Genomic DNA, 23,313 nt, shown 5'->3' with positions numbered 1-23,313 from the left:
AAATAACCAATTTATAGGCACGCGAGGTGAGTTACGTTCTAAACTAACGAGATCACACAATAGAATCAAGGATCAAACGTGCAATATCTTAAACCGTGCTTAGATGGTTGTACGTTGATAAACTCCCCATGCTTCACTGACTTGTACATTTTCTAAATCAAAGGGGGTGTGAGTTCTTATAACTTTTTATTAAGTTAATAAGTTACAAAAGTGTAATTATAAAACTTTTTCTATAGAAAATTGTACAGTAATCACAATATAACAATATAATAATGTATAAGTTGGAAACACCCCCAAAATCATTCACCTCCGTATTCGAACCACCACCAACAATCAATCGCAAACACACACAATATGGAGGCGGAATCATCCCGTAAGCGACCACTCTCCGACAACGACGACGACGATTTCAACAAGAAGCCTCCGTAATCTCTCAACCTCTATCTTTCAGTTATTAAACTATTTAGGTCTATTCGCGTATAGTCATATTATTATTATTATTATTATCGTTTATTCGTCAGAATTTGATATTAATCCACTCGTTTGACCGTCACCTAGCTATTAGTGCTTAATTGAGCTTGAACTGTATGGAATTGAATCGTACGGATGCGTTTTTACACTTCAATTTGCTAACGAAAGCGTGTTTGATGAATTTGCAAAGGAATTAGGGCTTGTATTCTGGTAGTGTTAACATAAGAGTGATAGGTGTTGATTAGAGCGAGTACACAGCGGAATATAATGTTGCGTGCACGTATACTACATATGTGCTGCTATTCTGTTATTGTTTGTTCGTATTAATTTGATTTTCTGTTAGCTAATCCAGTTGTTTAATTGAGCATCAAATGCATATGATATGTTTTTTCACTGTAAATTGCTAACGAAAGCGTGTTTAATGAATTTTGAAAAGGAATTAGGGCTTGTATTCTGGTAGTGTTAACATAAGAGTGTTATGTATTGATTAGAGCGAGTACGCAGCGGAATATAATATTGTGTGCACGCAAATGAATATGTGCTGTTATTCTGTTATTGTTTGTTCCTGTTAATTTGATTTATGTAACCTAATCCAGTTTTTTAGTTGAGCATAAAATGTATAATATGATTTTATTGATACCTTTTTCCGCTAAACTGCGAAAGAAAGCATGTTTGATGAAATTTTCAAGGTAATTAGGGCTTGTATTCTTGTTGATCCTGGTATTGAACATAAGAGTGTTAGGTATTGATTAGAGTGAGTACGCTGTACGCAGTGAAATATAATATCACACACAGAAACAAAATATGTACTGTTGTTTATTCATCTCAGTTTGATGTTAAGCTAATCCAGTTATTTAATTGAGCATAAAATTTATAAGATATAATTGTATTGATATGCTTTTTCACTGCAAATTGCAAAAAAAAGCATGTTTGATGAATTTTTTGTTGTCATTGTTGAATCTGCAAAGTAATTAGGGCTTTGTATTGGTTGATCCTCGTAGTGAACATAAAGTATGCAGCGAAATATGTACTGCTATGGTTTATTCATCTCAATTTGATATTTCATAAGCTAATCCAGTTGTTTAATTGAGCATCAAATGTTTAAAGTATAATCGTATTGATACGTGTTATCACTGCAAATTTCTAATAAAAACATGTTTGATGAAATTTTCATTGCTATTGTTGAATCTGCAAAGTATTTAGAGCTTGTAATCTTGTATTTTGGTTGATTCTGAGCTACCACTTACTGTACTCCCTTGTTTTGCTCACTAGACACTTGGTAAACTAATATTTATGTTCAATTAGGGTTTTGATTCGGTGTTTTTGAATGATGAATTTGTAGGCAAAAGAAGGTGAGGTTTCCTAAAGGAAAGAAGGTGAAGTTTAATGATGAAGTGCTTGTGGCAAATGTACCAAAATTTACTGAAGATGAAGCAGAGGAGTTGAAGGATTCCAAGCTTGTAGAAAAAGCGCGGTCGAAAAGACGGAATCAGAACAAAGCTGGACTTGAAATTGAGGCAACTGGAGATCTTCTTCATGATGTTGCTGTTTCTGAAATGCATTATGAGGTAATTTAGATTTAGATTCTTTTACCGTCTTGTAGCTTTCATTATGGTTTGTTTTTGTCTGCTTTAATTTTTCCATACCAGTGTTTAATGTTGATAAGATCGAAGTTGCATACATCGTAGATGCAATAACAACCGGTCTAGCAAATAAACTGGAGGATGCATAAATTAGTATACTACATTGTAAAAGTATTCACCTTGTTCTAACATTCGAATTGAGTTGTGCTTGTAAAAGTGTTAATCACACAACATGTAGAGACTTGAAGGGTCTTTTCTTGGGCTAAACACTAATCATAAATAAGATTCCACAATTTTTTTTTCTAATGTTGGTAAATGCTTGTTTTTGTGCTGTACCTATTTTATAAATTGTTTCATAAGCTGTAATAAAAGCATGTCATGGATATGGGTCGTCTGTTTGACATAGTTTGTGGGAAGATGTGGATAGGAAACCAGTTACCTGCAGTCAAATGTTGCACATGGAAGACACTAAGAAAACATGTATTTTAGATCTTGATTCTTGAAACATGGTTTCAGGATGTTATTGTTGAGGTGTTAAAATCTTTTATATGCATGCTTAATTTGGCTTATGGATCGAACGATAGATTAGTCATTTAGAAATCTTATTGTATCACAATATTGACCTTTGCATTTTTTGATTTATTATATATCAAGGTAAACCGTAATGAGGCTGCCCGAGCGTCTAGTACTCTAGTTCTACTAAGTTTTTTTAAAACACTGAAGTATATAGAACGCATTTTCTGCATTCCAATTTTACTCTAATATAAATTCTAATTGAAAGAAACCAAAGCATACAACTTTTCGTATCAAACGGTATATCAAGCTAAAATGTTTTCAATCATACTTCTCAATATGAATTACTTGCTGCCTGTTTCAAGTTTCAATTGAAATTGTACTTACAGAAACTAATTTAATCGTTAGATTGTCTAATGTTATATAGCCTAGTATGATGGTCAATGGGTTTTAGGGTTTAGCTTATGCTTATTTCTTGTATAGTTATATGATGTAAATACGCAATCGGTAGATAATTGATAATACTATGCTGGAAACCACTTTTCACTTTGTTAACTTCGATTACATTAATAAAGAACACTAATGATACATGGTTACTTTTTGCAGGATAATGAGCAACTTGAAGATGATGGTGTTAAGCTTGAACCTTTCAATCTTGAACAAGAGAGGAAAGAAGGTTATTTTGACCAGACAGGAAACTATGTCGAGTATGTCACCAATGACATCAAGGTACAACATTTGATTCCCTGGTTGCTATAAAGTGAATGTGTATACTATTTCACCTTCATTTCTTTAATTATCTTTGTAGGATGCATGGCTTGATAGCATTGATGCTGAACCAAAGTTTGTACAAAAACACTCTTCAATCACAAACATTGTAGCTGAAGCTGTGGATCTTACAAGTCAAGATATTGGAAAGATTAAAAGACGGATAGCTGATGTGCTTGAACCAGGGGAAACAGTAAGTTTCTTTTTATGATAGTTTTGCTTAACACTTCAATTTTTGTGACAGCAATCTCATATTGAATATAATATTCTTTTTAGGTTCTTCAAGCTTTAAGAAGGTTGAAAGGAAATAGAAAGGAAAAAATGTCAGCAGAAACAAAAGTTGTGTTTGATCAACTAACTGAAGACGCCATCAAACTTATGGATGATGGCGATTACAGTTAAGATCATCTTATTTCAATATTTGTTTTAGGATCTTGTCATAATAAGTTGTTAACTTTTTGACTTATGTTTAAGTATAATATTTTGATGCAGATGTATATCATGAGAAACAGGAGGTCTTTCAAAGGGAAGCAGGTTAGAACTATAATATTTTAGTGCTAATGTAGTTTTCATAAATAACATACTTATTGTTTTATTTTTCTGACTTAAAAGAGGGATTTGAGAAGCTAGCACGAGCTAGAGGAGAAGGCACCTCGTCAAGTTCAACAAATGGAATACATGAAGCAGATAATAAAAATAATAATACTTCAAACAATGATGATGACTTTGACATGTTTGCAGATGATGATGTTGAAAAGGCTGCCGTCGATCCTTCAAATGGTATGTAGATATGTTTTCTAGTTTTGTTTTTTCATTCAATTTATCATATTATTATTATTATCATCATTATTGTTGTTATTGTTATATTACAGTGGCTCAAGTTTTATTTTCAATTGCAGGCACTGGGCCTACAGAAAACGACTACGTTTTTGACGAGTCTTCGGGGTATGCATCTTTGCTTGTGTCATTTTTCTGTTTTTCTGCCAGTTTGTTTGACTAACTGTGAATTATATTTTCTACAGGTATTACTACAGTAGCAGTTTGGGTTATTATTATGATCCTGCTTCAGGACTGTATTGCAATGCAGCTTCTGGACAGTGGTAAGATATTCTTTATAATGTGCATCTATTTCATTTAGTAGTTTGTTCAAGCATTCAAATTTCAAAGTTCCAACTTCCAACTAATCTAAATTCTACATTTCCTATATTATTTCTTTTACCTGTGAAATTTTGGACATGAATGCTGTTTTTTTTAAAAGGTGGCCGTTTATCGTTTCTTATATCTTTTTAAATGTTAGAAACTTATTGTCATTGTTCCAGGTACTCGTATAACCAAGAAACCGGGGCATATGATGAAGTACAAGCAGAAACAACAGCAGCAGGGGAAGCCAATATAAGCTAGTGGAATATCAGGTTTACTTTCTTTCATGTATCTTGTACAAAGTGAAGATGAGATGCAACTTAACCGCTCCTCAAAAATTTACGGCTTAGCATCTTCACGGTTTTCGGATTTGATTAGTGTTGAGATGAATGTTTGTACACACATATGAAACCTATAGTTTTTGCTTGGTTCATGTATTTGGTTCGACATTCCAAAGCTTTGTTGGTTGAGGACCCAATGTAGGGTGTTAATGAGTCAGTCCAAGCTTGATTAAGATCAAGTACAGTTTAACTCAAAAGAGCTCGAGCTCCGCTCATTTTGAGCTCTATACAACATAACGAGCCAGTCGAGTGTGAAAGCTTTGAATTAAAGATCTAAAACATAACATATATAATTTAATCGATTAGTTTCGCAAAACTTGATGTATGAAGCTCATTGAGTTTTTTTAAAGTTGGGCAATATTTGATTTGATTTGATTATTTTTGAATATATATTTGTATCATAGTATCTGAATCAGAGTTTGTCATAAAAAAAATCAAGTAACTTTGAAACCCATATTACTTTGAAAGAACACTAAAAGCCCTATATTATGATTCTGTTGATTGTCTAGGATGCAAACAGTTCACTTCTTTTTTTCAAGGATTCAAAGATCCTTCTAGCTATATTTCTTCACTCGATAAATCACCACCTTTTACTCTAAAACTAGAAAATGTGTCTCCTTATTTTTCGAACGAACAGCTATATATTCATCAGAAACTTCACGGTCCGGGTCACGTACATCATCTTTCCTACGACCTTCGGATTAAGAGCGGGCGGATGCTCTCAGAAGAGACCAAGCCTTTTCCTACGACCTTCGGATTAAGAGCGGGCGGATGCTCTCAGAAGAGACCAAGCCTTTTCTCATGTTGGAGCTTGTTTTCCACTAGACCTATTTCTTGTTAAATTGTTGCAAGTCCCCCGGTTACATTTATAGGAGTGTTTGTTGTTGGAATAAGTGTCACTGAAAGCCTTTATCTTCGACTTCTACCTCTCTCTTTAAAAATATAGACTAAAAGAAGCTTCTATTTATAGGTTTTGGATGCGGCCAACTCTTTCTTATTATTAGTAACATAAGTTGTCTTAGTTTCATAACATGTAACATGTTTTAAGTTTCAACCCCTGGCTTTTCATGAATGTGGAACAAGATCTAGATTTTAGTTTGCTGTAGAATTATCTTCGTACTCCAGTCATATGGAAGGCCCCCTTTCTTTTGGCATGGTATTGTCACGTGGCTTAATCTACGATCAACCCTTCAAGAACATGACACAATAATATAGCGCACATCAGAGAAGAGAGTACTTCTTTATTATAAGACATACCCATGCGTCCTTTCTTAATAAATGGAGCAATAGTCACTTGACAGCTCGAAAGCGAATTAGTACAAACCTACGTGATACATATTCACTTAATCACTTATGTACCAGGCGTGTTTTGTCATATCCTGACTACTCTTTCCATCAAATTTCACTGTTGAAGTATTCGGTTTGTGAAGCAAAAGACTGGCTTTTATCTTGATATTATAAAGTATACATTTGCACGTAGTGTATTTAATAGAAGTGTAATTGTGTTTGGTTGAAGGGTTACGGGTTGACGGGTTGAATAGGTGAACTTGAACATGACCTGTATTTTATTCGTTGTAATGTTTGAGTTGGAAACACTTAAACTTGGGTCGTGTTTTGGATTGACTTGTTTAATGTTCATTCGTGAATTTAGGTATTATTATTTAGTGAGTTAGTAACAATTTATTTAAATAATAATTCAAGCGCAAATAAAAATCTTTGTAATTATCGTCTAGTAAAAAAAAAATTTCATTGTCTCTCATTCACATTATAGAAGTATAGAACTATTAAATGTGAACTTACGGCTATCTCCTACTACTGTAGATAGAGTTTAATGTGAACTTAGTTACCTTCCACCATGTATTATCCTCTATTGCCTCATTTTGCTTTTTACAGTTGTGGATCTTTTCTTTTATTTTCCCTTACTTTAAATGCAGAGTTGCACACCAACACAACCAATACATACATATATTACACACAGCTCTGTCATGAGATACATGTTTTAGTTTTTTTGTAATTTCTTTCACTTTACAAGCTGCATAAATAGTTAGATGTTATATAATTGATGAAACCACTATATAGATAAATAAAATAAACATTTGTATAGGGAAAATTTAGTATAATTACTCAAAAATATCAAGAATCTTAATTGAAAACCACTTATCGTAAAAACATGGACATGTGCAGCAAAATATGGATAAATTACTAGTTCACAATCAACAAACCTAGTTACATATGTTTAGCTCGAGATTATAGAAGCCAAATTAAATGATTGAAGAATAGGTGGCAATAATTAATGAAATAAAATTGTTGGAAATGAAGATTTTGTAAATAGGAAAATGAATTTTAATTCTAAAAAATGAAAATTATTTTCACTTTGTAATAAATGCAACATTAAAGCTTGTTATATTGGTGACCCTTTCATGATGTCTCCATCTTTTCCATGTATACTTTTATAGTAGTGAGCATCACGATCATAAATATCTATTCATTTCATTTAATTCATCAATAGCTCACAAATTGACTAAACAAAGATATCATTAAAGAGACAAGGTGTTGTTTTCACAATTTAACAAATTATTTATAATTTTTTTTTTTAACTTGAGATAATCTATGATTAACAAAGGACTTGGTTGAGATGATTTTGGTTCATTCCCATTTAAATTGTTTCCAGTTCTTATAATAGAAAAATTATTTAATTTCGTTAATTATTCTCGTTACTTAAACAGCAACTACTCGATTCCATTGAAAGTTAAATTTTTTTATTTGCTAAAGGGGCGGTTTAAACTTAAACATACTTCCCCACAAGAATGAAGTTGTGAAAAATTAGCGTTAACATCCTATCTACATGTTGTGTAATCCGCAACACCGAGTGTACAAACCAATTGTTAATCTCCCGCACTTATACGATAATGAGCAAAGTACACCAATGGTTTAATCTACCGGTAACAACATATTCAATGAAAGAGGTGACTGACCCATCATACCCGTAATGTAACCAATGACACTTCTAACTTTCACTTTCGTTGAGTCAGTCTCACTATAACAAAAAAAGTAACATCATCCACCCTAAACTTTCACCTTTTTTCCGTTTCAAAACAATTTATAAACATTTTATCTGAGTCCCCTAATATGAATTATTATTATTATTATTATTAGAGGAATCTGCATTTTGTCTCCCTGATTTATATCGTCGCGCGATGGGTTAACCCCTGAAAAAGATTTTGCGAACTTTGACTCCCTGTGTTACTCCGGCGGGTTCTTCTGACTCCTGCAGTCAGTTGACCGTAGGTATTTTAGTAATAATACCAACATATTAAGGGTATTTTAGTAATCTTCTTCTAATAAATAATAAATATAATAATAATAGTAATAATATAATAATAAGAGATCTTATTATTTTTAGTAATAATAAATAACAAATATAATAGTAATAGTAATAATATAATAATAAATTTTAGAATATGCTATTTGCGGATCTTCATCAACATCGTAATATTATTATTATTATTATTATCATATAACAACAACAGAGTATATCCTCAAACTCATGCAGTTCATCTTCATCATCATCAACCTCAAATCCTCAAACCTAGATTTCATCACTCAAACCCTAGGGGGGTGTTTGGTACAGAGAATGGAATTGTAGAGAAATGGAATAGAGAAATGGAATTGCAGAGAAAGGGAATTGGTCTGGAGAATGAGAATTGACTGTTCTGTTTGGTAGTACAGAGATTTCAGTAGAAAAATATAGCTGAGAATCATTTCTCTTGTTTGGTACATAGGAAATAAACAGAGAATTATATCAACTTTATCATTAGCACAAGTATTTTTTTCATAACAAATATTTATTAAAAAATAAAAAACATATAAAAAGATACATATAAAAAACATACTTCAACCATACACAACTATCCCATTGAACCATCGGTATACAACTCGACCATCTCAATTTTCTCTTCTATTGTCAACGCAAGAAAGAACGTCAGCACCAGCATACTTTCCGGATGCATGTATCTCCATTAATGCATCAATTAGCTTTTCATCTTCATCATTTGTCCAGGTATGCTTGCTCCGAGTAACTCCTCTCACTATATTTGAATCTGCCATGTCTACGTACAAATGCATAATTATACAATTAAAAATCATAATTCATGTAACTACAAATACAAATAGACTCGGATAGGCTCGCTTACAAAAAAGCATTTTCCGAGCAAACCTCAAGCAAGCCCCGAGCTTTTACGAACAGCTCTAACTAGAGGTGGCAAAATTGGTCGGTTGTGCTGGTTCAGTTACGGGTCAAAAAGAGTAATTTTTGTGAAACTAGCCAAATTGAATTAATCAGAAACACGCTTGTGTCCAAACATTTCAAATGTTTCTATATATGATTAGTGTGTTAAATTTGTTTATAAAAGGTGTATTGTTAGAATAGTCACAACAGATAATTTTCCTTTTTATAGTACTCACAATCATAATTTATTTTATCGTTTAATAAACAACTTTGATTGCACTCTGAAATTAGTAACTTTGATTGCACTCTCAATGTTTCTCTCCTTACATTTCAAACATTTACGTACTACTATTAACGAACGCAACCACGTTCATTTTCATAAACGAACAATCACGAACGTGCCCCATTCGTATTTGTTTATAAAAATGTGATAAGATGTCTGTTACCTTTTAGGGGCTTATTCTCATCAGAAAGTTGAGTGACTATAAATAATAGCTGCAGCAATAGATATCGGGCTTCTCCTGCAAAAAACAAAGTTGCATATACATTTAAATGAAAGCAGTTGAAATGGGTTATACTTGATTTACACTGAGTTAAATTAACAGATATGAGTAAAAAGGAAGCTGGTGAAATGGCTTCAAATTGTCTAAAGTGTATGTAAATGCATAAGTGAAAAAAATTAGATAATGATTCTTGAAAATCTTATGAATGTCTCTCACTTCAACACCTACAACTCATCACTAACAATTTAATAATATACAAAACTGTTGAGAACCCACTCAACAGGAATTTTGCAACTAGTTCTAATAGGAACCTCTTATCAAATCAGTATAGACAACTTGTAACATCCCGAAATTTCAAAGTGATATTAATTATATTACTTACTAATAGAGGGAAAGTTTACTCGGGTTGTCAGGAAACAAATAATAGAGTAGGAGTTGGTATGAGTCGGGCTAGTGTTGGATTAATGGAGACGGGTTAAATGAGAATGGGCCTTAGGTCCATGGGATTTCAGGGATATAAATATCCCCTAAACCCAAAAATATCTTCATTTCCTTACTTTCTACACACACACTCCAAAAACACACACACCATCTACACCGCCGCCGGGCCGAGGAGAGGAACGAGCAGATCCGAGAGAGAGAGAGAGCGATTAGTTGTGTTAACAAGTTAAACGAGATCCAAACAAGCTCAAAAAGGTATGATTCTTGATCTTTGAAGTTTAAAGATCCAAGCTTTTTAGTGTATAAACGACCGAAAATGATCGGGAAGCGTAGTGGGTGATATTGAACCATAGCAAGGGTGTTAAAATCGCTCAAAATGCTGGACAGAAACCGAATAGCGGCTGATCTGGGCAACTTCGCCTGCAACTGGGCAACTTCGCCTTCAAAGCGATGAACTTCGCCTGCAAGCTAAGTTCACCTGATGAACTTCGCCTGCAAGCTAAGTTCGCCTGATGGCAACTTCGCTGTAAAGTTAAGTTCGCCTAACTGGTAACTTCGCCTGAGGCCAAGTTCGCCTGATGACAACTTCGCCTGAAGCTAAGTTCGCCTGATGACAACTTCGCCTGAAGCTAAGTTCGCCTGATGACAACTTCGCCTAAAGCCGAGTTCGATTAGGAAATAAATTAAAAGCGATAAGTAAAAGTAAGCTAATACTAGGCCACCAGATTAGATCAGGCGAGTATTGATACGTGTAACTTGTACAGTCAGCCGAGCTCAGTTAAAGAAGGGATTTACAGCTATCAGAAGAAAGAAGCAGAGTTCAGGTGAGTTTCTAGCTCAATTCCTTGTTATGTTTTCGGGGCTGTGTGCATACTCGATGTGTTGTTAATACATTTATCCTAAGTGATAAGTGTATGTCATATGTGATATGTGTGATAGATATGAATGATTGTTTGTCGGTACGCGAACGATCTTCGGATATTGCGCGTACTGTCAGGTTAAAAATAAAGGTACGAATATTATATATCGAAGATGTATGAATATTTCAAATGAATACTTGTCGGGGCGTGAACGATCTTCGGATATTGCACGTAACGACAAGGGGTATGGTTGTTAAATGAATGAGGTAAAGAATGCCTAGAGTGTTCTTATGTTATAATGTAAGTATGTGTATATAGGTACATGAATGACATGTGAGTTCTACGTTCGACATAGTAAGTTAGGATGGCAAATCCCTCTAGCTTCTGTCGGACATAGACTCGGCTGGTGATGGCGTAGTTAAGGACTGCGAGCCTTATACGTGAAGTAGATGATATATGTAAACGTAGATAAGGACTGCGAACCTTATACGTAATGTAGATAGGCGTCAGCATAGGAAAGGACTGTGAACCTTATACGTGCTGTATTTGTAGCATAGGGGAGGACTGCGAACCTCGTACGTGCTATGAATTAGGTTGCAACATAGGGAAGGACTGCGAACCTTGTACGTGTTGTGGATGTATTTCAGCATAGGAAAGGACTGTGAACCTTATACGTGCTGATTTTGTAGCATAGGGGAGGACTGCGAACCTCGTACGTGCTATGAATTAGGTTGCAACATAGGGAAGGACTGCGAACCTTGTACGTGTTGTGGATGTATTTCAGCATAGGAAAGGACTGTTAACCTTATACGTGCTGATTTTGTAGCATAGGGGAGGACTGCGAACCTCGTACGTGCTATGAATTAGGTTGCAACATAGGGAAGGACTGCGAACCTTGTACGTGTTGTGGATGTACTATGGTATAGGGAAGGACCGCGATCCTTGTACGTACCATAAATGGTGAACATAGGTAAGGACTGCGAACCTTGTACGTGTTCACGACCTTGAGTACAGGTATAGACGGTGAACTATGAACGTACTCTCGGTAGACTGAGGTTAGTGATTGTAGATATGTATGTATGTATGGTAGCAAGTATGTATGTAGAACAGAAGGGTAACTAGTGAAGTATGGATATGTATCTACGGATATGTGTGTATGTGTATGTATTGTATGGCGTTCGATTAACTAGAACTCACTCAGCGTAGCTGACTTTTAGTATGCACGCAGGTGAGCTGATTATAGAGTTAGCATGAGGATGACACACGGCATGGATTGAACGGCTGGCATCTGAAGAAAAAAGTAAAGATGTTTTAAATATAAAGTTTTGTGTTATGGTATCAAAGAAAAGATTTAATGTTTTGTAACAAATGATTGATGTTTTATATTCCGCGAAAAGTTTTAATAAACTCTGATTTGAAGAACTGTGTTTATGAGTAAATCCGACGCTAAATTAGGGCCACCGGGTTCGGGGCCTTACACAACTATAATAAAACCAACTTACGATCACTTAGAAATTAGACAATGCATCAAGCTGACAAGGTCTTGTCTATTATAGAAATTAAACACCAAAAAAAATAATTACTTTAAAAAAATATTATGACCATCATTTATAGATTGTTTTGTGAAGTAAAAACTTACTAGCAGTAGTTACTACAGGTCAATGCTAATTGGATGGATCTTCAAACTATAAAACCACACACCAGATTTAGATTCTTTACTTTTAATCTAACAAAGCACCACATTTACAGCCATAGTTGTACAACACACTCGTGAACTCATTTGTTCTAGGTTATGCCACAACATTTGCAGTGAATCATTCAAAAAATCATAGAAAATAGGACAACTAAGGTAAGAGCATATCACAATACAATTTATGCTTTTCAATCTCCATAATCAAATACTCATACTCTGTTTTTAAGTTCATGTGAAAAGAGTTCAAGTTTTGGGATTGACACATTAGTATGTGCATTCAATCCAATGTGTATTGCAGCATGTTTACCAGCAAATTCAGAATACTACTTTCTAATATTAAGTTATTAACGAATCAGTATAGGAAACTATAACAAAACCAAGCTATGATCATTGATCACTTGGGAAATAGGCAGTGCAGACAAGGTCTATCTACTATAAACACTAAAAAAATAATTACCTTAAAAAAATATTGACGGTCATTTGTACATTGTTTTATGATGTAAAACTTACTAGTAGTCATTGATACAGCTCATGTTCTATAAACTACAGTCGTTGATAAATGAATGGGTCTTCAAACTTTAAAACCACTCACCATATATACAGCCATAGTTTTAGAACACACTCGTAAGCTCAATGGTTATAGCACACTACTTGTAACAGGTCACTAACAAAATAAAATTAATAAGGACACCAAATAACGTAATAACATCTCACAATACAATTGATGCTTTCCAATCTCCATAATAAAAAAAAACCCATACTCTGTTTTCAAAGTCATGTGAAGCAAGTTCAAGTTTTGTTAAACCCTAGCAAGATGATACATTAGCATGTGCAATCAATCCAATGCAACATGCAGTAGCTTTACCAGCAAATTCAGAATCCTACTTTCTACAAATCAACAATATCGTCTACAAACAAAATGAAACCCCAAATCATCATAATCTCCATACATCTACACACAAAAACCCTAATCACAATAATTTCCATTAACATACGAAAACTTTTCACCGATCAGACATACGATCACAATCAGTAAATCACCAATTCACCATATACATCTATTCAACCAAAACCTAGCAACTCCAATAATTAAATCATCAACAATTGTCATACATACAAACACTTCTCACCGATCAGACATAGTGGCGATGGTCTTAAACGCCAGAATCAAAGACCGATCGGGATTAGATCCACGGTTCTGCCACCGGCCCAACGACGACGACAGGAAATCGCTGGTAACGCCGTTAGGTTTGGAAATCACGGTGGAGAGACCACCGTCGTTGAGGAGGATGTTCGTCGGACCTCCGACACGGACGGGATCGTTATCGCCGGACTCGTTGGCGAAGGTACGCCACTCGGAGGTTTCATCGATTGAGTGGGACTCGAGAACGAGTCCGCACTCGGAGCAGACGGTGTCGCCGGCGGAGTGGTCGAAGACGACCTCCGTGTTGCGCTTACAGTCGTTGCAGTAGGCATCAGACATGGGAGAAATGGGAGAAAGAGTTTGAAAGGAAAAGGAGGAAAATGGGAGAAATGAACGTCGAGAAATCCAATTCTCCGCTTTTTTTAGAGAATCAAAATCAGAGAAATGGAAATGGTTTATTGCCATTTCTCACCTCTTTCTTTCATAAACAAACAAGAGAATTCTTTCCAATTCCATTTCTCACCCCTCAATTCCCTCTACCAAACACCCCCTAGATTTCATCACTCAAAACCTCAAATCTCTCAAATCCCACCACCAATCGCTTCAATAATTCAATCATCGCACCCATAAATCATTCCGATCAAAACCCCTAACTTCCGGCACCACGCCGTCGCCACGGCAGCCACCGCCGCCATGGATTCCGGCCATCTCGTTTTTCCGGTCACGGCAGCCATCGCCACGGCACCCACGTTCGTGTCTTCATCGACCTTCTGTAACGCCACCACCACGACATTCATGGAAGCCACCACCTCCGTCGCACCTCCACCCCGTCGCAAGCCCACCTCCGTCGCACCCGTTTCTCCTATCACTGGTGGTAAAAGAGAAGAATATTGATTTATATCTTAATTTTTTTGTTTTTCTATTTCAAAAAATTTATTAATAAGTATTAATTCTTGTGTCATATTTGTTGTTATTGGATTTTTGGATGAATATTGATATTTAGATCTTAATTGTTTTGTAAATATGGAGATGATAATGAACTTGAGATGTTGAAGATATGGTGATGATGATGATGATGAACTTGGATTTTTGGATTAATAAAATCTGGAGATGATGATGATGATAAACCTTTGATGAAGTTATAAAGTGGTAATGTATATTTATATTATATAGTTATAACAAACATTAGTTTAGTTCAAATGGTTTGTTTTGTTTGTTGTTAGCCGAGACGTCGCAGGTTCGAACCCCACCCTCTACACGATTTAGATTATTAGTTTTAGAATTAATTAAAGGCTCAGGGGTAAAATAGTCATGACAACCTTTTTTGGTCAGTCAACGACGGGTCAACTGACGGCAGGAGTCAGAAGAACCCGCCGGAGTAACACAGGGAGTCAAAGTTCGCAAAATCTTTTTCAGGGGTTAACCCATCGCGCGACGATATAAACCAGGGAGGCAAAATGCAGATTTCTATATTATTATTATTATATATTAAAAAAATTCTTCCCACTAGCATAACATGAATTATTGTTATTATTATTATTATATATTAAAAAAATTCTTCACACTAGCATATTCTAACAAGTTTTTTTGTTTTTTTTTTAATATATTCTAACAAGTAACACCGGTCCAAACTCACCTATAAATATAATAATAATAACTATGAACGTAATTAATATCCAGTGACAATAAACCACGTCGACACAATTAGACCCAAAAACCAGGGTTTCAACTCTCTAATCCATCAACTGTAACCTTCAACAATAACAATAACAATGGAGTCGTCACAGCTCTTTAATTATTATTAATATACAATGGCAGAAGAGAACGGATCGAGTACAAGCAACCGAATCAGAGGAGGATTAACTTCCACGGACTCAGTTGAATCGTTCCGTTGGGTGTTTCAGGACGCGGATGATTCCGAGATCGATGACGTGCGAGATGATGATTTGCCGTTGCGAAATGACGTGGATTCTGAGGACGAAGATAATAATAATAATGTGGAGTATAGGTTGATTCGGACTGGACCAAGGATTGATTCGTTGGATGTGGAGACACTTGAGGTGTCAGGTGCTCAACGGATTGATTTGGAGGTACTTATTATGATGTTGATTTAGATTATTATTATTATTACTATTATTATTGATTTTGAAACTAATGTTAGGATTTAGGTCAGCAAAAATGGAACCATAACCGAAAGCTGAAGCGTTAACTGAAATAACTAACCGGAATTCACCATAACCGACGAAATTAATCGGTTATTGTTAAGTGAATCTGCTTAAATGACCATTCGGTTATGGTTACTGTCTATGGTTGGTGTGTCTTTGTTAATTGACTTTAACCGAACCTCTTTTTCCAAATTTTATACCTATGTTTAGTCTTTTATACATCCATTTCTAGGTTCAAACATTTGAAATTTATGCTGCAATTGTCTATAACCGAGATTGGAATACCATAACCAAGTTTGGAACCGGCATATTTCAGCTTCGAAACTTCATACATGAGACTGGAACACCATAACAAATGCATTTCTAACTGAAACAAAGGAAAAAAAATAATTAAAAAAAAATACATTGGACAATTAATTGAATTTAGGGGCTGGCGGGCTGCTTGGCAATCTTGTGCTGAATCAATAAGAGGTCATATTGATTTAAGGGGTAGCCTGTGAATTATTCAGCATGTCTCTGAAACTTAACCATTAAGAGGCTCCATGAGCCTGTAAGAGGTGTAACAAATCACTCACTACCTCTGATAAATTCAGAGGTAGCATCTTAATGATTTCTCTAAGAGGCTACAAAACAGCCCCTTAACCGAAACCGACCAATAAATGACGGTTAACTGGCCTATGGTGAACCTACTATTCGGTTATGGTTAAGCCCCAAAATTCAATTGAACCGACTTTGTCCACCCCTAGTTTAGGGTTACCTTGAAACATGATATTTATACATTATGATGAGTGTCTAATTTCAAAATTGTATTTGCAGGATGTTACTTTTAGTAAAAGTATTAAGCTGGCTTTTCAAACGCTAGGGGTTGTTTTTGGGGATGTTGGAACAAGTCCACTGTATACATTCAGTGTGATGTTCAGCAAGGCTCCAATAAAGGGAAAAGAAGATATTATTGGAGCTCTATCTCTTGTTATATATACACTCATTTTAGTCCCACTTGTCAAATATGTGTTAGTTGTTCTTTGGGCAAATGATGATGGTGAAGGTAAGTTTTAACACCAGTTCATACTTGATTTCAATCTTATGGTGTTTGATTTTTGGTGGTATGTTTGTTGCAGGTGGTACATTTGCTTTATACTCACTTATATGTAGGCATGCTAAGGTTAGTCTACTACCAAATCAGCTTACTTCTGATACACGTATATCAAGCTTCAAGTTGAAGGTTCCATCTGCAGAACTTGAAAGGTCATTGAAAATAAAGGAACGCCTTGAAGCTTCATTAGGGTTGAAAAAGCTTCTTTTGATGTTGGTTCTTGCTGGTACTTCAATGGTGATTGCTGATGGTGTTGTTACACCTGCAATGTCAGGTTTCTAGTAATTTCCTTATTTCTCTTGCACTATCTATTGTAGATTATGATGCACATCTCTTAAATAATTGTTTTTGTTATTTGAATTCTATCTTATCTAATTATTTCTGTTGCACAGTTATGTCTGCCGTTCGTGGTTTGAAGCTTGGAGTTCCTATGGTTGAGGAAGGTGATATGATATTACGAGTTTACAACTAGTTTCTATCAGCAGGATAATAAATAGTTCATATGATGTCAAGATTTTATATCTTCTTTTTTAATCTAATGCAGATGAGGTGGTGATGATTTCAGTCGCGTATCTTATTGTTTTGTTTAGTGTACAAAGAATTGGAACAAGTAAGATTGGGCTTGCTATTGGGCCAGCCTTATTTATATGGTTTTGCTCACTTGGGGGAGTTGGCATCTACAACCTTGTGAAACATGATAGCAGTGTATTGAAGGCATTTAATCCTGTTCACATCTATTATTATTTCAAGAGGGACTCAGTTAAAGCCTGGTATTCTTTGGGTGGATGTCTATTGTGTGCAACTGGTAAGTGCTCATGCAGTCATGCTGATCTTTTAATATTAGCTCATTATGTGCTGTTCTATTTTGGATAACGGGTCAAACCGAGTTCGGTGCAAAATTGATAACCTTTAGCTCATGTCGGTTGTCCCACGAGTTTTTTTTTTGGGTTCATTACTTGAACTTTTCTATCAATAGTTAACACATTAAATATGATAACAAAAACATTTTATTACAATAAGAATATGAAAGTATGAGTAAATTATTTAGGAGGTTGTTTGCACTAAAACATACATTTTAGGCTACTTTTTACCCATCTCCCTTTTTCTTTTAATTATTCAGCCTGGTATAATGTAATTAATATTATAACCTTTGTTTCTTTTCTGCTGGTATACTTCAGGTTCAGAAGCAATGTTTGCAGATCTTTGCTATTTTTCTGTGGGAGCTATCCAGGTATTACAAATGTTTTAATGCACACTTTTTTCTTTCTATTGTTTTCATCTTCATTGCATAAGATGGAATCTGAATTTTGCAGCTTTTTTTTACCTTCCTTGTACTTCCGTGCCTTTTGCTCGGTTACTTGGGTCAAGCTGCCTACCTCATGGATCACAGTGGTCATGCACATCAGCCTTTCTTTTCTTCTATCCCAAGTAAGCCTTCTTTTCTGTTTCTGCCAGCCTGACACCCATCAAATTCATTTTGTTTATCTTATTCTGACTGCAGACCTTTTGATTGTTAATATTTTTAACGAAATGTTAACGGTGGTGGAATTGGCTGTTGTATAATCTAATCGGTTGAATAAAATATTTAAGAGGTTTTAACAAGTCACATACAATATTGTAAACAAGCAACATAGTTTCTCAAAATTTTCACATGGGTCATGTTACTAATCAATAAAATGATGAAAATATAACACTTGATTTAGAATAATGACTATTTTGACACTACATAGTGGGTTGCTATATTATGACATCACCTGTTAGAAATACACTTTGCCCAACTTTCAATCCTTTTCTTATAAGCATAAACTCGATTGACTCATTTATACATAAACGAGTTGAAATTGTTTCTGTCATGGTATGCAGATGGTTGCTTTTGGCCAGTCTTCCTGATTGCCAATATTGCAGCATTGATTGCTAGTAGAACAATGACAACAGCAACTTTTTCGTGTGTCAAACAGTCAATAGCGCTCGGTTGTTTTCCTCGTTTAAAAATCATACATACTTCTCGCAAATTCATGGGTCAGATTTATATTCCAGTTTTGAACTGGTTCCTGCTCGCCTCCGCTCTTCTTCTTGTCTGCTTCATTGCAAGCACTGAGGAGATTGGAAATGCATATGGTACTCCTTCCTTCTATTATTCTCCATTTGCAAACCTTTATAATAATTTGGTAACCGTTTGTTCTTAGGTGCATTATTCATGTGAAATTAGCACTGACAATCTATGATGCTGTAGTTGAGAACTTTTAGTGGTTACAAAATGGGCATGTTGGGTAGCACTGTAGCAGTACTGAACTGGGTCGGGTTGGTTTTGGTTGACTTGAAACACTTATTGTTACAACTTCTGTGAAATATTTTTTGTGTCAAACATGTTACAAAATTGTATTATTTCAGTGATTATCTACTTTTGTTTTAATAAAACGACGCATGGGGTCATAACTTAGGGGTGTAATTGAGCCGAGCTGAACTCGAGCTTGGTTTGTTAGAAAATTTTTAAGCTCGAGCACAGCTTGTTTATCATATATAGTATTTTTTAATTATTTTATTTATATTCAAATGTAATGATTTCTATATTATATAATTTCAATTATAGTTTTATATAGTATAACAATACAACATAATATATATTATTCACTTATTTTTATCACAATTCTATATAATCATTTTATTACTTAACATATCTATCTATAATATATATAAACGAAAACAAAAAAATCCTAGGTGTCGCGATGTGGTAGCTCCCCCTTTTTTGGAGTCACCAGATTTGCTTGATTTTTAAATGGAGGCTTCTCATGCATTTGACCCGAATTCACGGGTATGGGTCTTACCAAACCAGATATTTCTTAAACGGGTTATAACATCTCATTAAATTCAAAATTATTCTCACCAAATTATTGATGTAAAAATCCTATAAAATAGGATATACTAAAAAATATTATATGATTTTTTTAAAAGATATTATTTATAATTAAGAAACAATTTTATAGTAAAAAAAATAAGCGGGTCTTGGGTCTCACCAACCTAGATAACTTTTAAACCGGGTTATAGCATCTTAGTTATCTGTGAAACCCTTTTATCATCAAACATAAGTATATTATAAATTTCCTTAGAATAAATAAAATTAAACTCAGAAAAGTATATAAATATTAAAAACAAGTCATGTAAAACAGCCCCCGTATTACGGGGGACAAAAACTAGTAGACTATATAATACCAAATAAAAATTATCATATGTATAGTTAATGGGCTCGTTCAGGTTTACGAGCTACCCGAGTTCGGTATATGAAGCTTGAGCTCGTTTGTTTTTGAGGTTATGTTTAGGCCCAGGCTCGTTTAAGTTCGGTTCAATACGGGCTTTTAGCGAGTTGATCTCAAATAGCTCACCAGCAGAACATTTGACCTACTTTAGGTCGACCGTTTGGCCTTTTGACCGTTTGACTCACTTGACGCGTTCTCTTTTCTTTATGTTAACTCGTATGAAGTTAGCCCTTAATCTAATATTAATTTGTATAACAAATACAGGCATTGCTGAGGTTGGAGTGATGATGACGACTACCATCTTAGTAATTCTTGTAATGCTTCTTATATGGCAGATAAACATCATTCTCATTCTGTTCTTTTCCATCATTTTCCTCGGGCTGGAAACTGTATTCTTTTCATCAGTTTTACATGGCATTAAAGACGGAAGCTGGCTCATATTAGTATTTGCAATGGTCGTTTTTTTCATCATGTACATATGGAATTATGGCAGCAAACTCAAATATGAAACCGAAGTCAAGAAAAAGATGTCAATGGATGTAATGCGCCAATTGGGTAGCAATCTTGGAACTGTTAGAGCTCCTGGTATTGGATTGCTTTATAATGAGCTGGCGAAAGGCGTGCCCACAATATTTGGTCAGTTTCTTGCCACTCTGCCAGCTGTACATTCAATGATTATTTTTGTGTGCATAAAAAATATACCTGTTCCTTTTGTGCCCCCGAGTGAGAGATTCTTGTTTAGAAGAGTTTGCCCAAAAAGCTACCACATATTTCGTTGTATTGCCAGGTAATTATTTACTTTCATGTTTGTAGCATGTTAGTTAGCCTTGTAAACAAACTGAACGTTCAGTGAACCATCCATGTACTGTGCGGTGGCGTTATGTTAAATGAAAAAAACTTTTTTGTTCATTTACTTAATGAACAACATGAACGCATGTCTTGTTCGTTCATTTATGTTCGTGAACATTCATTTACGTACAATCCTTTACGTTCGTATATGCTCCTTAGCTTATGTTTATTTAACTTCATTCGTTTACGTTTATGGATATATATTTAAATTTTTTAGGCCCATTACAATCTAGTCTAATTTTAATAACTTATTAGGCCCATCTCATTGTTCTTTACATTTACTTTTTATTGGTTTTGCCTCATTTATATCGTTCATTAATGTTCAATTATGTTCGTCTGTTTATGTTCATGATCCGTCTGTTTATACATTCAACAAACAAACATAAACGAACATGAACACACTTGTTTTCTTAATGCACGAACAAGAACAAGAAAAAGAAAACCTTGGTCGTTTGTTTGTGTTCGATTGTTTGTTCTGTTGAAGTTAAACGAACAAACATGAACATGCCCCTTTCATATTCGTTCAGTTTGTTTACATGCCTTATGTTTGTTTATGCGCATATGGGCAAGGCCTGGTGGATTGGGTGACATGCCTAAAGTCTAAACTACCCGTTTGACCCGAGACTTGGTAATCCAACTCCCAGGTTGGCAGGTTTAACAATTGGATTATTACAGATATGGTTACAAGGACGTCCATCGAGAGAACCACCAAATATTTGAACAGCTTCTAATCGAAAGCCTCGAGAAGTTCATCCTGCGAGAAGCAAAAGAAAGATCACTAGAAAGTGATGGGGATGACGAAACTGACACCGAAGATGAACCCTCACGTGTTCTACTTAATCCAAACGGGACTGTTTATTCACTTGGTGCTCCTCTCTTATCCAAATACAAAAACAAAACCCCTAAACGCCCCGTAACCTCCGAAGCAAGCACTTCACACGAGCCACAGGCAGGCCCTAGCAACCCGGTTCAAGACAAGAGCCTTGAAAACGAGCTCGCGCTTTTTCACATGGCTAAGGAATCAGGGGTAGTTTATCTTCTCGGTCATGTATCCATCAGGGCGCGAAAAGACTCGTGGTTTACTAAAAAGTTGGCGATAAATTATTTTTATGCGTTTTTGAGGAAGAATTGTAGGAGGGGGATTGCTACTTTGAGTGTCCCGCATACTCGTTTGTTGGAAGTGGCCATCACACATATGGTTTGAGCGGATGTTATATGATATGGTTTGGCTCGAGACAACAAGGTGGAACCATGGACCGTCGGTTTTGAAGTTTTGGTTATGGGTTTTGGATGATATAGAATTGTTGTGGATTGTTTGTATATTCAATTCAGATGTTTGCTTACTTAACATGTGTGTAGTTGATGAAAGTGAAAGCATAGGTAAAAAAATTTAGTTGTTTTATGCTAATATTTTGTATGAAATTCAGATCACATAGCATCATAATGCAAATGGTATATGTTATGATTGCAGTGATAATAAGTACTTGTAAAAATTGGCCGTCTAGCGTTTCAAATGTAATTACCCTGGCACAGTCGAACTAAAATACATTTGTGTCGTATGTTTTGACTGACTCGTTGGATGGAATATCAACTCTTCGACTGACTAATATTTTGGTTTTTGGATAGATGGGAGGGAAACATGTGTGCATGGACCTAACAGTTGTTTTCCCTCTTGCGGACTTAAGGAGTAGCAGTTGTAGTTTCATGGTTGATGGTTGGTCAGGTCAGGCTACTTCATGCAAAGTGATTAAACATGAAAAGACGTGTATTGACAACCAATGTGTATTTATACCATTTTCATTTGACACTTTTGGTTTTCTCGGGCCTAAAGCTGTGGAGCTACTTAGCCGAGTCTGACGGGTCATGCATAGTAATGCCCTTCAAGATCTATCAATGTAGTTTTTAAAATATAATTTTGCAATTCAAAAAGAGATGGTAACACAGCTTGTTACTTGTTTGTATTGTAAACACTACTTGTTTAGTTAATAAAGAAATATATCAAATTATAAAACTAAATGTATGATCTTGTATGAACTAATAGTTTTGTTTTAGTATAACATTTGTATATTTTAATATGACATTTTAATCAAGTTATCAATTGTATCGTGGTTAAACAATATATTTATACAATTCAATTTCGGGAGTTGGGCAATAGAGGTTGTACTTATTGCATAATGAGTTGTACTTTTTATCAACTATGTGACTGCTTTAGGTGTTGTCATTTTTGCATCAACTAGTGTACTTGATTGTGACGGACCCCTTTAATT

General features: G+C 35.1%; 2 protein-coding genes and 1 pseudogene across 2 annotated transcripts; 2 read left to right on the top strand and 1 right to left on the bottom strand.

The window, feature by feature from the left end:
- The first annotated feature begins 338 nt into the window (after positions 1 to 338).
- On the top strand, positions 339 to 4,969 carry LOC143538659 (uncharacterized). The gene is made up of 10 exons (XM_077032171.1): positions 339 to 425; positions 1,814 to 2,039; positions 3,174 to 3,296; positions 3,376 to 3,528; positions 3,612 to 3,732; positions 3,828 to 3,869; positions 3,948 to 4,115; positions 4,235 to 4,280; positions 4,358 to 4,435; positions 4,655 to 4,969. The coding sequence occupies exons 1-10, from the start codon at positions 355 to 357 to the stop codon at positions 4,734 to 4,736; spliced, it is 1,110 nt and encodes a 369-aa protein (XP_076888286.1). The 5' UTR covers positions 339 to 354; the 3' UTR covers positions 4,737 to 4,969.
- A 4,541-nt stretch (positions 4,970 to 9,510) lies between these two features.
- Positions 9,511 to 14,024, bottom strand: LOC143538617 (transcription initiation factor IIB-2 pseudogene; annotated as a pseudogene).
- A 1,422-nt stretch (positions 14,025 to 15,446) lies between these two features.
- Positions 15,447 to 22,493, top strand: LOC143538658 (potassium transporter 7-like). Its single transcript, XM_077032170.1, has 10 exons — positions 15,447 to 15,775; positions 16,667 to 16,895; positions 16,969 to 17,217; positions 17,336 to 17,386; positions 17,488 to 17,748; positions 18,122 to 18,174; positions 18,257 to 18,371; positions 18,807 to 19,061; positions 20,462 to 20,984; positions 21,722 to 22,493. Exons 1-10 carry the CDS (start codon positions 15,497 to 15,499, stop codon positions 22,248 to 22,250), a joined length of 2,544 nt encoding a protein of 847 aa, XP_076888285.1. The 5' UTR covers positions 15,447 to 15,496; the 3' UTR covers positions 22,251 to 22,493.
- The last annotated feature ends 820 nt before the right edge of the window (positions 22,494 to 23,313 follow it).

This window comes from Bidens hawaiensis, unplaced genomic scaffold (genome assembly GCF_021521415.1).
Source record: "Bidens hawaiensis isolate Kalapana, Puna unplaced genomic scaffold, B.hawaiensis_p1.1 tig00011661_1, whole genome shotgun sequence".
Lineage (NCBI taxonomy): Eukaryota > Viridiplantae > Streptophyta > Magnoliopsida > Asterales > Asteraceae > Bidens > Bidens hawaiensis.
Note: the sequence above shows the minus strand (reverse complement) of the source record. Positions and strands in the feature narration are given on the sequence as shown.

What these genes read in the sequence shown, in the direction of transcription:
- LOC143538659 (XM_077032171.1), top strand. Translation starts at nt 355, where the DNA reads ATGGAGGCGGAATCATCCCGTAAGCGACCACTCTCCGACAACGACGAC. An exon ending in TTTCTGAAATGCATTATGAG is followed by an intron (nt 2,040 to 3,173) that starts GTAATTTAGATT and finishes TACTTTTTGCAG; the next exon opens with GATAATGAGCAACTTGAAGA. An exon ending in GTTTTTGACGAGTCTTCGGG is followed by an intron (nt 4,281 to 4,357) that starts GTATGCATCTTT and finishes TATTTTCTACAG; the next exon opens with GTATTACTACAGTAGCAGTT.
- LOC143538658 (XM_077032170.1), top strand. Translation starts at nt 15,497, where the DNA reads ATGGCAGAAGAGAACGGATCGAGTACAAGCAACCGAATCAGAGGAGGA. An exon ending in GGCAAATGATGATGGTGAAG is followed by an intron (nt 16,896 to 16,968) that starts GTAAGTTTTAAC and finishes TGTTTGTTGCAG; the next exon opens with GTGGTACATTTGCTTTATAC. An exon ending in GGAGATTGGAAATGCATATG is followed by an intron (nt 19,062 to 20,461) that starts GTACTCCTTCCT and finishes TAACAAATACAG; the next exon opens with GCATTGCTGAGGTTGGAGTG.